This window comes from Fukomys damarensis, unplaced genomic scaffold (assembly GCF_012274545.1).
Source record: "Fukomys damarensis isolate Sample0158 unplaced genomic scaffold, DMR_v1.0_HiC HiC_scaffold_20, whole genome shotgun sequence".
Lineage (NCBI taxonomy): Eukaryota > Metazoa > Chordata > Mammalia > Rodentia > Bathyergidae > Fukomys > Fukomys damarensis.
The window spans coordinates 18,301,056-18,314,430 of NW_022900932.1; the positions used below are offsets into that span (position 1 = coordinate 18,301,056).

Sequence of the window (13,375 nt, forward strand, 5' to 3'; positions counted from 1 at the left end):
ATATATATATATATTATATATATGTATAGCCAAAATGGCCCTTACTTCCCAAAGCACATCTTCAAAATCAGATTTTAAAATTTCTCTCAACTCTATTTACCCACTACCTATATTCTACTAGAATTTCACATTGGTTTTATGGATGTAAACTAGAGCTTCAACAAACACAGAAAGCCACTCCAAACACAGAAAGATGATCTTAAAAAAAAAAGTCAATAAATAAGCAAAATAAAAACACCACAGTTCAAGACAGAGTCTTACATAAAAATCTAGGAAAGAACAGGCCTACTAAGGAAAAAATAAAAAGAGGACACAAGGAGAGGCTGGACAACCAAGAGCCGGAGGTTTTATCTATAGACCTGTTTTGAATAGCTTTTCCGGCAGGTACCTAAAAACTGTGAGGTTTTTCCATATCTCAGCAACACATGTGCTCAAAGAACTAATTATGACAGGCTTTCCTCAAAGCTCTGACAGCAGAATGGTCCAGACATCATGCAGGGCACACCATTTGTCCTTCAGGATGTCCATGTAGATAATGTCCTGGCTGTCCATGCGGGGGCAAGAGCACTGCGTGATGATCCTCAGGATCACCATGTGCTTAGTGTAAGTATAGCCACAGGAACTCTAGGGAGAGCTTCTTCCTAGGCCTTCACATACCAGCTACGCCAACTGGTCCAAGAAGGGCCATTTGAAAAGGTTGTCTGACTCACAAAGGCAGAAATTCCTTTGTCACCAGACATCATGAGGGTCATCAGCTCCTGCTGCAGCTCCTCTCCAGAGGGTCCCCAGCAGAAAAGTCACTGGGCTCAATTTCTTTACAGGTAGCAGTGATGCTGGTGGCAGCTGGGTCACAGTTTGGTGAGGCCATTAGGATGGCACGGGTTGGGGGACAGGAACTCAACACAAATGTAACTCAATTTTACACAATATTTTTAATGAATGCATTTGTTCTGTGACTATAGTTCTTCACAGTAGGTCAGGCATGGAATTTTCCACTGTGGCATGATGCCATTGGCTCAAAAGGCTTCAATTTTTGCCACACATGGTGGGACATGCTTGTAATCCTAGCATTTGGGAGGCTGAGGCAGGATTGCTGTGAGTTCAAGGCCAGTCTGAACTACATAGTGAGATCCTGTCTCGAGGAAAAAAAAAGTTTCACATTTTGTAGCATTTAGGATCTCAGATTTTTTTAATTCAGGATACTCAATGTGTATAGTCACACACCTATATGAAAGCTTATTTCTCCTCAGTTACTAAATCAATAGCCAGAAGATAGGGCTTCCAATGGCCTTAGAAGACTCCCATAGTTTTCATTAAAATGGAAAGGAGTTTTGAGAATGGCAACTGAAGCAGGCAGACTGTTAAAGATGCTCTGAATACCTTTGTTGTAATTTGTGCTTGTCATTTATGAGTGTATAAAAACATGGTCAGGGCAGTAAACAATTCTATTTACCAATAACACAGTACAAGGCATCAGGCAAATATGGGGAAAGAATATCTGTCTTATTATTCTCTAGTACATCACCAATCAATTTTGTTTTCTGTTTTTTGGTGCTAGAGATTAAATTCAGGGCCTTGCACATGGTAAGCATGTGTTCTACCACTAGTCCACACATCCAACCCCCAAAACTCTACTTTGTAAAGTATATGACAAACACTTATACAGCCTTAACACTTAAAACTTAAACACTTCTTGGAATATTATGCTGTCATTAAATGTATATAATAAGTTTGTCAAATTTTGGATATTGCTAAGCAAAGGAAGAAAAACAGTTATATGGTTTTATACTGGTATAAAGAACTACTGTTTTATAAAAAAACTAGATAAACTATAAAAAGAGGTCTAGAAGGAAATATGTAAGAACATCAAAAATTATCTCTAAATAGTATTTTTCTTCTCATTTTTCTCTATAATTCAACTTTTCTATGAATTTAATTTTTTTGTATCAGGGATCAAAATTTAAATTTTTTATAATATATAAAGAACTTTTGAAAATGACTAAGTCAAGCATGGTGGCACATGTCTGCAGTTTCAGAATTCTAGAGGCCAAGGCAGGAGGAGGGCCTTGAGCCCAGGTGTTTCAGATCAAACTGGGAAAGTTTAACAAGATTGTCTAAAAAGAAGGGTAGGGCTGGGGATTTGGCTCAGTGATTCTGCTGCCTGCCTCGCAAGCACAAGGACCAGAGTTCAATCTGTGGTACCAAAAACATATTAACAAATAAATAAAAAATAAAAAGAAGGGCACATGTACCCTAAAATCTCAGCAGCTGGGGAGGCTGGGGCAAAGAGATCAAAAGTTCAAGATTAGTCAGTGTAATTTAGTGAGACCATCTCAAAATAAAAAGGTCTGGAGATATAACTCAGTGCAAAAGCCCTGGGTTCAATATTCAGGAATGAAAAAAACAAAAGATTCTAAATATTTGGGAAGGGGGAGAATAGTGTCATACACATGAACAGAAAACTAAGTGTATCTTTGTTCTCTCTGACATATATACCTGATAGGTTTTAAAACGTTAGTTGCCAAAAAAAAAATTACAGAAAATAAATGTTTTTTGAAGACAAAAGTAACAAAACAAATTAAGCTTTGATAGGAGAAAGGTACCTTTTCTCCAGTATTCAAAAGCTTTGAGAAAGAATGTAAATTTTAGTTAAAATGTCACCCAAGAAAGTACCACAAGCTCTCATAAAAAAAGAAACAGACTAGACTAGACTTATGGCTAAGTGCTTGATTTAACCATGTGTGAGGCCCTGGTTTCAGTCCCCAGCACCATTAAAAAGAAAAAAACAAAATCTTTTTCTCTATTTCTTAATTAAACCCAAAACCAAAAATTATTTATCATGGTTACCCTTGGTATGGTTACCCATGTTTGTTAAAAGTAACTCTAGTGATCATGTTTTCAGCTCTGGTTACAGTTAAGTCTAAAAGAAGAAATGAAAAAAGAAAGGGAGGGAAGGAAGCAAGGAGGAAGGAAAGAGAGGACTAAGGACATAAGGATGCTCAATCTTGCTATATCACTGTAGTGCTGGCTATGCCTATGCCAAGTAAAGTGGAAGTTTAAATTTTCTTAATAAAATAGATATAGGAAAAAATAAGGCAGCAACTGATGGCTTCATGAGAAGACATATACCTTTCTAATTATAATAAATCAATATGCTATGCTAGTCTATACATTTTAATATTTATACAGAAAAACTTCTGATAAACCTATTTTGATCTTTAGATTAAAAGTACAAATTCCATTTTCTCATTATTTTCATACTACCCAATATATACTTAATCATAATATTGTTGAGTTCCTCATAAGGAGCTTAAGTCAACAGAAATTTAAAGTTGTGGGCTGGGGACGCAGTTCAGTAGGTCAACACTTGCCTAGCATGTACAAGGCCTAGGGTTCCATTCCCCCAGCATGGCAAGAAGAAGAAGTGGGAGGGGGTCGAGGACAGGGTAGGGAGAGGGAGGAGGAGGAATGGGGCAGGAGGAAGGGGAGGGAGGAGCAGGGAAGAGAAGAAGGAGGAAGAGATTATTATTACTAAAATTTAAAGTTGCAATTACCAACAACAGGCCCAAACTGATTTGCATGTATGTAGAGAGATATTTTCATTTCAACAAAATTGAAATGCTTCTATTTCAGTCTCAACAGCAAATATAACCATTATTCCCACCCACACACAACACTGTCTAGAAATAGCAATAATACATCACTCCAGCAAGACATCAGACAGATGTAAAAACACTGTAGGGTATATTAGAAATCATCTTAGAACAACCAATAAAATAAAAGTTACTCAGAAAGATTATGGAACACCTTACAGAGAATACAATATTTGAGCAGAGACTTGAGAGAAACAGAAAATAGGCAAACCTGCACGTGTTGAGAAGACAGTTTTAATCACAGAAAACTGCAAATGCAAAGACACCATGAGACACTATGAGACTAGTATGTTTGAGGAACAGCTCAGAGGTCACTATGGCAAGAACAGAGCAGGCAAGGGGAGAGGCACAGATGGGGATCAGGAGAGCCGAACGTTCCGCAGGGGAGAACAGATTGTTGTACGTTCTAGAACTCTGAATCAGCCAGTGAGGGAGTAATTATACCAGGAAAAGAGGCACATACTACAAATGAGAGGCTTTCCCCTCCTGGAGACCCAGGTTTTCATGACTACCTAGAAGCCTTTCACTCTGAGCGAGATAAGAAGCTAAGCAAGAGTCTCCAGTCTGATGTCATCACTCCCACTGCTGAGTTCTATCAGGAAGGACAGACAAAAACAGGGAGACTGAATTTGGAAGCTGTTAATATAATCTAGGTGAACAACTTGGGTTTCTGAATTTTAAAAGCTGCTCTGCTCTGAGTCCTTATGTGGCAATAGTTGCCAAGCTTTAAATATCGAAACCTAGCCAGGTGTGGGAGGACGAACCTGTAGTCCCAGCTTCTCAGGAGGCTAAGGCACGAAGGATTGCTTGAGCCCACATCTACCCCACTCTCAAAAATAATAACAAGAACAATAATAGTAATATATAATGCTAACCTCATCAACTCATTCCTGGTTCTAAAATAAGACCCTAGTTTGACTTAAAAAGTTCTTCAAGAAATTCAAAGAACCAAGAAAAAGTCTTAGATGCACCATATAAGCATCTTCAGCTATGAAGGGTTCTACTATCATTGCAACTGATCCAACACATGTATTTACTGAATATTATTTATATATATATGTATGTATAATTATATAATTTGAGCAGAGACTTGAGGGAAACAGAAAATAGGCAAACCTGCATGCGTTGAGAAGATAGTTTTAGTCACTTAGTCACAGAAAACTACAAATGCAAAGAACAGCAAGACAAACCGAAAGCTCATACAAGCGAGGAAATTATAAAGATCAGAGCAGAAATCAATGCAATAGAAACAAAGAGAATGATGCAAAAATATCAATGAATCAAAGAGTTGGTTTTTGAAAGAATAAATAAAATCAATAAACCCTTAGCCCACCTTGTCAAAAAAAGGAAAGGCTCAGATCCTTGCAATTAGGAATGAAAAAAGTGAAGTTACAACAGATCCAAAAGAAATCCAGAGGATCATTAATACCTACTTCGATAACCTGTATTCTAATAAAATGGAAAACACAGAAGAAATGAACAGATTTCTTGATATTTATGAATTACCAAAGTTGAACAAAGATAAAAAAATTTCTAAACACCCCAATTACAATCAGTGAAATTTAAAATGTAAGTAAAAGTTTACCAATTACGAAAAGCCCAGATCCTGATGGCTTCATTGCTGAATTCTACAAGACATTTAGAGAAAAACTACTGCCTCCACTCTTTAAAGTTTTCAATGAAATTGAAAGGGAAGCAATACTTCCAAATTCATTTCTTGAAGCAACTGTTACTTTGATTCCAAAACCAGAGAAAGACCCAACCAAAAAAGAGAACTATAGCTTGGCGTGGTAGTGCATTCCTGTAACCCCAGTACTCGGGAGGCTGAGGCAGGAGGATCGCTGTGAGTTTGAGACCAGCCTGGGCTACATGGTGAGCTCCAGGTCAGTCTCAACTAAATAGTAAGACCCTTTTAAGTCTCAAAAAAAATTAAAAAATAATAAAATAAAAAAGAGAGAGAGAGGACTACAGGTCAATCTCCTTAATGAACATAGATGCAAAAACCCTCAATAAGATACTGGCAAACAGAATACAGAGGGTAATTAAGAAGATCATACACCCTGACCAAGTCAGATTTGTTTCAGGGATGCATGGATGGTTCAACATACGTAAGTCAATAAATGTAATACACTACATTAACAGAGTCAAGGACAAAAACCTTATGATCATCTCAATAGATGCAGAAAAAGCATTCGACAAAATTCAACATCCATTCATGATAAAAACCCTGCAGAAAATTGAATAGGTGGTCTTTAACATTAGCCACAGCAATTAGACATGAGAAAGGGATTAAAGCAATAAAGATAGGAAAAGAAGAAGTTAAACTGTCATTATTTTCTGATGATATGATACTCTACATAGAAGACCCAAAAAACTCTGCCAAAAAACTTTTAGACTTAATTGACACTTTCAACAGAGTAGCTAGATAAGATGGTCAACACTCAAAAAATAAAAGCCTTTTTGTAAACAACAGACTCACTGAGAGAGAAATTAGGTAAACAATTCCTTTCACAATAGCATCCAAATAAATGAAGTATCTAGGAATCAATCTAACAAAGAAAACAAAAGACCTCTACGGTGAAAACTACAGCACTCTGAAAAAAGAGATCAAAGAGGATATAAGATAGAAAGATCTATCTTGCTCCTGGGTAGGAAAAATCAACATAGTGAAAATGGCCATACTAACAAAACTGCTATACAGATTAAATGCAATTCCGATTGAAATTCCAACAACATAGTCTACAGAACTAGAGAAAATAATACAAAAATTCATTTGGAACCAGAAGAGACCTAGAATAGCAAAAGCCATCCTAGGTAACAGAGACATAACAGGGGGTATCACAACCCTCAACTTGCAACTGTACTACAAAGCCACTGTGATAAAAACAGCATGGTACTGGCAAAGAAAAAGACCAAGGATCAGTGGAATGGATTGGAAGATATAGAAATAACTCTAGGTGTACTCAGCTACCTCATCTTTGACAAAGGAGCCAAAGACCTTCACTGGAGGAAAGATAACCTCTTTAATAATTGTGCTGGAAAAACTAGATTTCAACCTGCCAAAGATTAAAACTAGACCCTTATCTTTCAACATGCACTAAACTAAAATCCAAGTGGATTAAAGATCTAAATATTAAAATAGAAACTCTAAACTTGCTGGAAGATAAGTTAGGCAGAACTCTCGAAGACATTGGCATAGGAAAAAACTTTATGGACAAATTCTCAGTAGCACAGGAACTAGCACAAAGAATCAACAACTGAGATCTCATCTTATTAAAAAGCTTCTGCACTGCAAAAGAAACTACCAACAGAGCAAGAGACAACCTACAATGGGGGAAAATGTTTACCAGCTGATCCTCAGACAAAGGACTATGATCTAGAATATATAAAGAACTCAAAAAAATAAGACCTCCCCAAATATAAAGATCCAATTCAAAAATGGGCATCTGAAATGAACAGAAATTTCTCAAAGAAGTAAAAGCAGCAAATAAATATATGAAAAAATGTTCAGCAGCACTGGCCATTTGAGAGATGCAGATGAAAACAACACTGAGATTCCACCTCACCCCAGAAAAGAATGGTTGCTATCAAGAAATCAACCAATAACAAATGCTGGTGAGGTTGTGGGGAGAAAGGGACCCTTCTTCATTGTTGGTGGGAGTGCAGACGGGTGCATTTCCAGTATATTCTTGGCTATAAATAATCTAGAGATGACTTTCTATACAGCAGGATATGGGTAGAATACATGCAAACATTACTCCATTCCACCACAAGGAGTGGAGCATCAAATGACTTTTGGTGTCCTCTGGGGTCCTGGAACCCTTCCCCCACAGATGGCTGTATCCAGCTTCTGGGGCACCTACCTGTCAGGCTAGGTCTCTGTTCCTACCACTCTGTCTCTTCCCAAGAGGTGGCCCTCAAGTTCCAGGCCAGGAGCCACATCATCTGCCCTGGGGACTCCAGCAGGCTTTCACTGTGGGCCCAGGCCTTCACTGGGCTGTCTCACTCCATGTAAAGAGACTGCTACATCCAGCTGTGAATGTGCTCAACCAAAGCTTTCAAGGAATAAAACCAACTTCACGTTGAAGTTTAAGTGAGGTTTTAGACAAATTTGGCAGAAAGATGTATAAGAATAATAAATTGACTGCACAGGAAACACTGAAAGTTGGACAGTGTGGAACCTTATTTAAGCAAACATCCAGGCCCACTGTAAGAACTGAAACAAGCAGAAAGTGTTGATAACAGGAATATAAAATTCAAGATAAATAAGACCCCAACTAGGATTTAGCTACTAAATAAAAGGGTGAGATACTAAACTGTACATTTAAAAAAGAGTTAAGATGATAAAATTTATTCTATGTATATTTTACCACAATTTTAAAAGAAGGTGGTAGGAAAGGATTACATAGAAAAGGAAAAAGCCAAAATTAATTTTAACACAAATAACCGGGAAAACTAAAAGTACCTGTAAGAAAGGTCACAAAAGGTCTCCATTTGGAAACAGGACTCCACATTTGGATTAGATGGGAAATGATGCCTTGAGAGCCAAAAAAACATGCAAGGTAAGCAGAGAGGTAAAACTGAAGCCCATTCACTAACCAAACAAAGTATCAGTGGGCAGGAGAGCACACCACCACACATTGACACACTCAATACACCCACGCACAACCACTCATCAATCTTTTCTGCAGTAACAATGAATGAACATTCTGACTTGGTGACTCTACTTTAGAGACCAAGAAGAAAAGATGTCTTCTTCTGAAGCATCCCAAAACCTGGGAACAATAAAAAAGAAGTCACTAACACTGCCTACTCTATTCATCTTATAATGCAAATAGGACTATAAGACTCTAGTAATGCAACAGCACCCTTCGTAATCCTGTAATTCTGACTGCATTTATTCTAATATACAAGATTAATTCATTCAACTTATTCTCCACATAGCCCTTAAATGCTTGTAGTGTTAATTGTGAATTCTCTTAGTATTCTTGTAGACTTTTTTCCTTGAATAACATACACATGAAACACATATAGGCTTGTTTTTCACAAGGTAAATGCACAAAAATTAGCATTCACAAGCCCTCTCATATCCTATTCCAAACACTTCCCCTAATGACCACAAGGAAAATCAATCTGACTTCTCTTGTATCAGTTAGTTTTACCATTTTTTAAAACTTTTGTAGGGCTGGGGATTTAGCTCAGTGGTACCGCAGCTGCCTGATAAGCCCAAGGTCCTGAGTTTAATTCCTGGTACCAAAACAAATAAACAAACTTATGTAAATGGAATCAAAGTAAGCACAATTAATCTAATTTCTCTGTTAAACATTGTATTTGTGAGAATCCAAATTTTTACATGTAACTATAGATTTTTCATTCTAACCATGGGGGGAGTAACCAGGGATCAAACTCAATGGGGGCACCACTGAGCTAAATCCCCGGCCCATCTTTTTAATACTCAGTGTGTGACTGTGTCAAAACTTACCCATTTTACTATTTTTATTTTGAGTGTGTGTGGTACCAGGGATCGAACTCAGGACCTTCAGCTTGAGAGGCAGGTAGCAGCACCACTGAGCCCATTTTACTACTGATAGGCAGTTGGAGAATTCCAATTTGGACTAGTAGTCCTGCGATATACACATTTTTGTCCCTGTCTTCTGGTGACTATATGTACACAATTCTGTTGTGTATAAATCTAACAGTGGAACTGCTGAGTCACAGGGCATGCTTGTGTTCGACTTTAGTAAATAATTTAAAAAATTTTAAAGAAGGCATTATTTTAGGGTCCGGGGATTTAGCTCAGTGGTTCCGCCGCCTGCCAGGCAATCACAAGGACCTGAGTTCTATCCCCAGTACCAAAAAAAAAAAAAAAAAGACATATTCGAAAGTCTTCATAGTGAGGTGTAAATGATTTATGATTCACTAGAAGGTGCTCACTTCCAAAATTAGTACTTACAGGAAGAAAAGCACATTGAAGGCGGATAGTTCATGCTTGTGGTTCCCAAAGGGGGCAATTTGCTTTAGAATATTTTTACCAGCAATCTGGCCTGTGACACTTAATAACATTTAGAAGTAAGGAATTGCCCCTTGTCATTTCTGGAACTGATGATGCTAAAATTCAAAAATAATTGAAGAGCCATCACAATTATCAATAAGGTAAAGTAACAACTTTTCAACATGTTACAGAATATTATAAATGTTCCAAGTCAGCATCTGTATCAGGTAAACCTGTACTCTCAATTGGAATCTTGGAAACTGATTTTTGGGGGTTTTTTTTTTCTTTTGTTTTGTTTGAAACTGATTTTTTAAAATGGCTAGGGATGTGTAGCTCCTAGTGCAAAAGCCCTAGATTCAATCCCCAGTACCACCACCAACAACAAAAAGACATAATTTTTTAATTTGGAAACTGAAAAGAATTTCAGAACTACAGTGTTCTACCTTTCAGGTGGTTATATAAATAAATGCCTTCTACCTCAATGAACATGCTAATAAAAATTCATTTACCAACCTTCAGAAAAAAAATAAATAAAACTATTTAAATAGGCACACAAAAAAAGACAAACAGGAGATCTGAGTGAAGTATGGATTTAGCTGGTAATACTAGTTCCAGAATGGTTTATTAATTGCAACTAATATGCAATAGTGATGTAAGATGTTAATAATAGAGAAGGGGGGGCACCTGGAAACTGTACTACCTTTGCATTTACCCTAACCCTAAGACTATTCTAAAACAAAATATATTTTTATTTGTTTGTTTTGGTACCGGGGATTGAACTCGAGTCCATTCCGCGTGCAAGGCAGGCCACCGAACCGCTGAGCTAAATCCCCAGCCCCCAAAATATATTTTTAAATGTCAACTGAAAACTACAAAACATAATCTGCAGATTGTGATGTACTTGCTAAACTCTTTTCAGAATGCAATACAGATACACCTTAGAAGGTATCTATCTCCATCTCTCTTTCTCACCTATGGGATTGAATACATAGATACATAAAGACACCATTCTATCTATGCTGATTTTAATTTTACTCTAGCTATAAAACTATGACCAAGGATCAGACTTCTTTTTTTATTCCATCTGATCTAACCTTTCTGTGTATACACTGTAATGATTAAGAAGCAATCAACAAATAAAAGCATCCAAATTCCAAGCAAGGCCAACATTCCAACAACTATATTTTTGTGGTTTAAATCAAGTCTTTGCTTGATGTAGAAATAAAGAAAAGAAACACACTGTGTCTTCAGCTAGTTGAGAAAACAAGCAGCCACTAATATGATATGAAACCTATAAAAGGAACCCTGGCAAGAAGGCAGGAGGCCTACCTTCTAGCTTCATTTCTACAGCTAGTTTGCTCTTTGATCCTTAAATATCTCTTTTCCTTAATACCCATGATTTCAGGGCTATATTAACTACAATAATTATTCCAAGAATCAGGAGGACCTTGTTAATCACTTCTTGGCTGTATCAGATATTCTAGTTAAATCTTTTATCCTTATCTATCCAATAAAACCCTTAGAGAATCTAAAAGATAATAATATCCTGCTGTCATCATAGTTTTCAGTTTCCTTTACCTTGTATTAGTAATCAGACATATATAATTAAATTCAATGGTTAGGTTCAATATTGACTGTATGGGGAAATTTGATGATTCAGTTCACATCAAGTTCATTTTATGACCAAAATTGTAGAGAGAACTGAGTTTGTGAACCAAGGTACTACTGTGTGTGTGTGTGTGTGTGTGTGTGTGTGTGTGTGCGTGTAAGTAAAATATTTACTTGCTAGTCAACAACATTTTGACATAGGTCTAGGCTCTGCTGTTTTCTCTTTGGAAGCCTATTTGAAATCAAGTGTGACTCTATCAAGATTATAGTTAAGTGAAATTTGCATTTTGGTTCTTGTAAAACAGAGTTGACAAAGTTTTTATTTACAGGCCAGATAACAAGTATTTTAGGTATATAGACCATATGGTCTCTGTAGTTAACAACTCCACTCTTTCCTTACAGTACAAGAGCAGCCATGGCCAATATATAAATGAATGGATCTGTATATTGATAAAAATGTACTTATAAAAACAAGCAGCAGTCTAGGCCGTAGTTTGCCAGACCCTATTTTATAGTAACAGGGAGCAGTAAAATCAACTGGAAAGATAAATTTTATAAAACCACATCATAAGTTCACACCAAAATAAACTTGTTTGCAGGGGGAAAATGCTTATGAATTGTGATCTTCACATACCTGTGAATGTTCAAGTTTCCCCTGCATGAACAGGTCACACCACCAATACCTAAGACAGAGCAGGAAAACACTCTCCCTTACATGGTTGTTATGATTTAACAGGGGATGCGTTAATTTATATAGGCAAAATTTACAAGATGACCTGCAAAAGTAAAACACCAGGTTTTAGCAACTTTAGCAATAAACATAAAAACCCAAACCTGGGGCCTGGGATTTGGCTCAGTGTTTCCACCGCCTGCCTCATAAGCACAAGGGCCCGAGTTCAATCCCCAGTACCAAAAAAAAAAAAAAAACCAAACCTGATTAATGTCAACCATTAATGTGATTTCTTCTATCAATTAAATCAAAAGATAAATATAAAAATTGTTGGCTTTCCTCAAAGAGCACTTCTGTTTTCATGCAAACTCAGCTGGTTTAGACTAGCAGATTTTTGATTCTCCATAACCTGTAAAATTTCCAGGAGGCCAAAGCAACCTATTTAAGCTAACAGTACTGACTTTCTCTGGGATGGGACCGGGGTTGCTCACCAGTATGAACGCTCAGGCCAAGTTCAAATCTATCATCCCTTCATGTCTAGCCTACCAAAAATGTTCCATCCTGTTACAGTCACCTCACTAAATTGAGCCCCATGTTAGCTACCAGGTGTTCAACAGCAGACTGGAGCAAAGAGCCAGCCCACAAGGATCGAGCAAGTGCCTTTTTAAAAACTAATCTTAAGAAATTTCTCTTCATGGCTTTGCAAAGTAAGCAAAAACCATGCCAAATAGTAAAAAAGGCACTTACTTGACTCCCACAGGCCAGCTCCACACTCTAGCTGCTAAGATGTCACTGGCATGGTACATGGAGAGTGAGGAAGAAACGGTATCTTGCAACCACTGTAGGAATGGTAGTGAAAGACCTAAAAGAACAGAAAAAAGTAAAATCAATGTCAAAATTAAAGGCCCTCAGGAGCCTGCTCACATGGGTACCTCAGAATATAATGCCAAAGAAGAAAATAAAGTCTCAAAAGATCTTGTTTATGTCACTCTTACCTACTACAGTGATCCTTGGGACAAGAGGGTACTTTTTGAAGAATATGAATTGTAACCTAGAATAAATTCAGATTGATTTTTGAAAAGTTTTGCAATATGCTTTACTTCAGAAAAGTATTAAATCTTTGACTACCATAGGGTAAACTAAAAAAGATGTAAAATTAGGATCCTGAACAATTCACAATCCACTACTTTTAGAAATACTTTTAAAGGTAAGCTGGGTGTGGTAGCACAGGCCTGTAATCCCAGCACTCAGGAGGCTGAGGCAGGAGGATCACTGTGAGTTCGAGACCAGCCTGGGCTACATAGTGAGTTCCAGGTCAGTCTCAACTACACAGTGAGACCCTGTCTCAAAAAAAAAAAAAAAAAAAAAAAAAACTTTAAAGGGGGAAATTTTTTTCATCCTATCTCTGTACTTTTGAAATCAACAACAAGAAAAAAGGATAGAACTTTAATA

At 37.2% G+C, this 13,375-nt stretch overlaps 1 protein-coding gene across 1 annotated transcript in view; it reads right to left on the reverse strand.

Annotated features, from left to right (window-relative positions):
• Mcu (mitochondrial calcium uniporter) overlaps window positions 1-12,961 on the reverse strand; it is a 156,535-nt gene extending 143,574 nt beyond the window's left edge. Inside the window, exons 1-3 of the mRNA XM_010606607.1 lie at window positions 12,919-12,961; window positions 12,671-12,785; window positions 11,888-11,936 (exon numbers count right to left, since the gene is read on the reverse strand). Coding sequence (XP_010604909.1) covers window positions 11,888-11,936; window positions 12,671-12,729 — 108 coding nt within the window. The 5' untranslated portion in view covers window positions 12,730-12,785; window positions 12,919-12,961. The remainder of the gene's footprint in view (window positions 1-11,887; window positions 11,937-12,670; window positions 12,786-12,918) is intronic.
• Window positions 12,962-13,375: the final 414 nt, after the last annotated feature.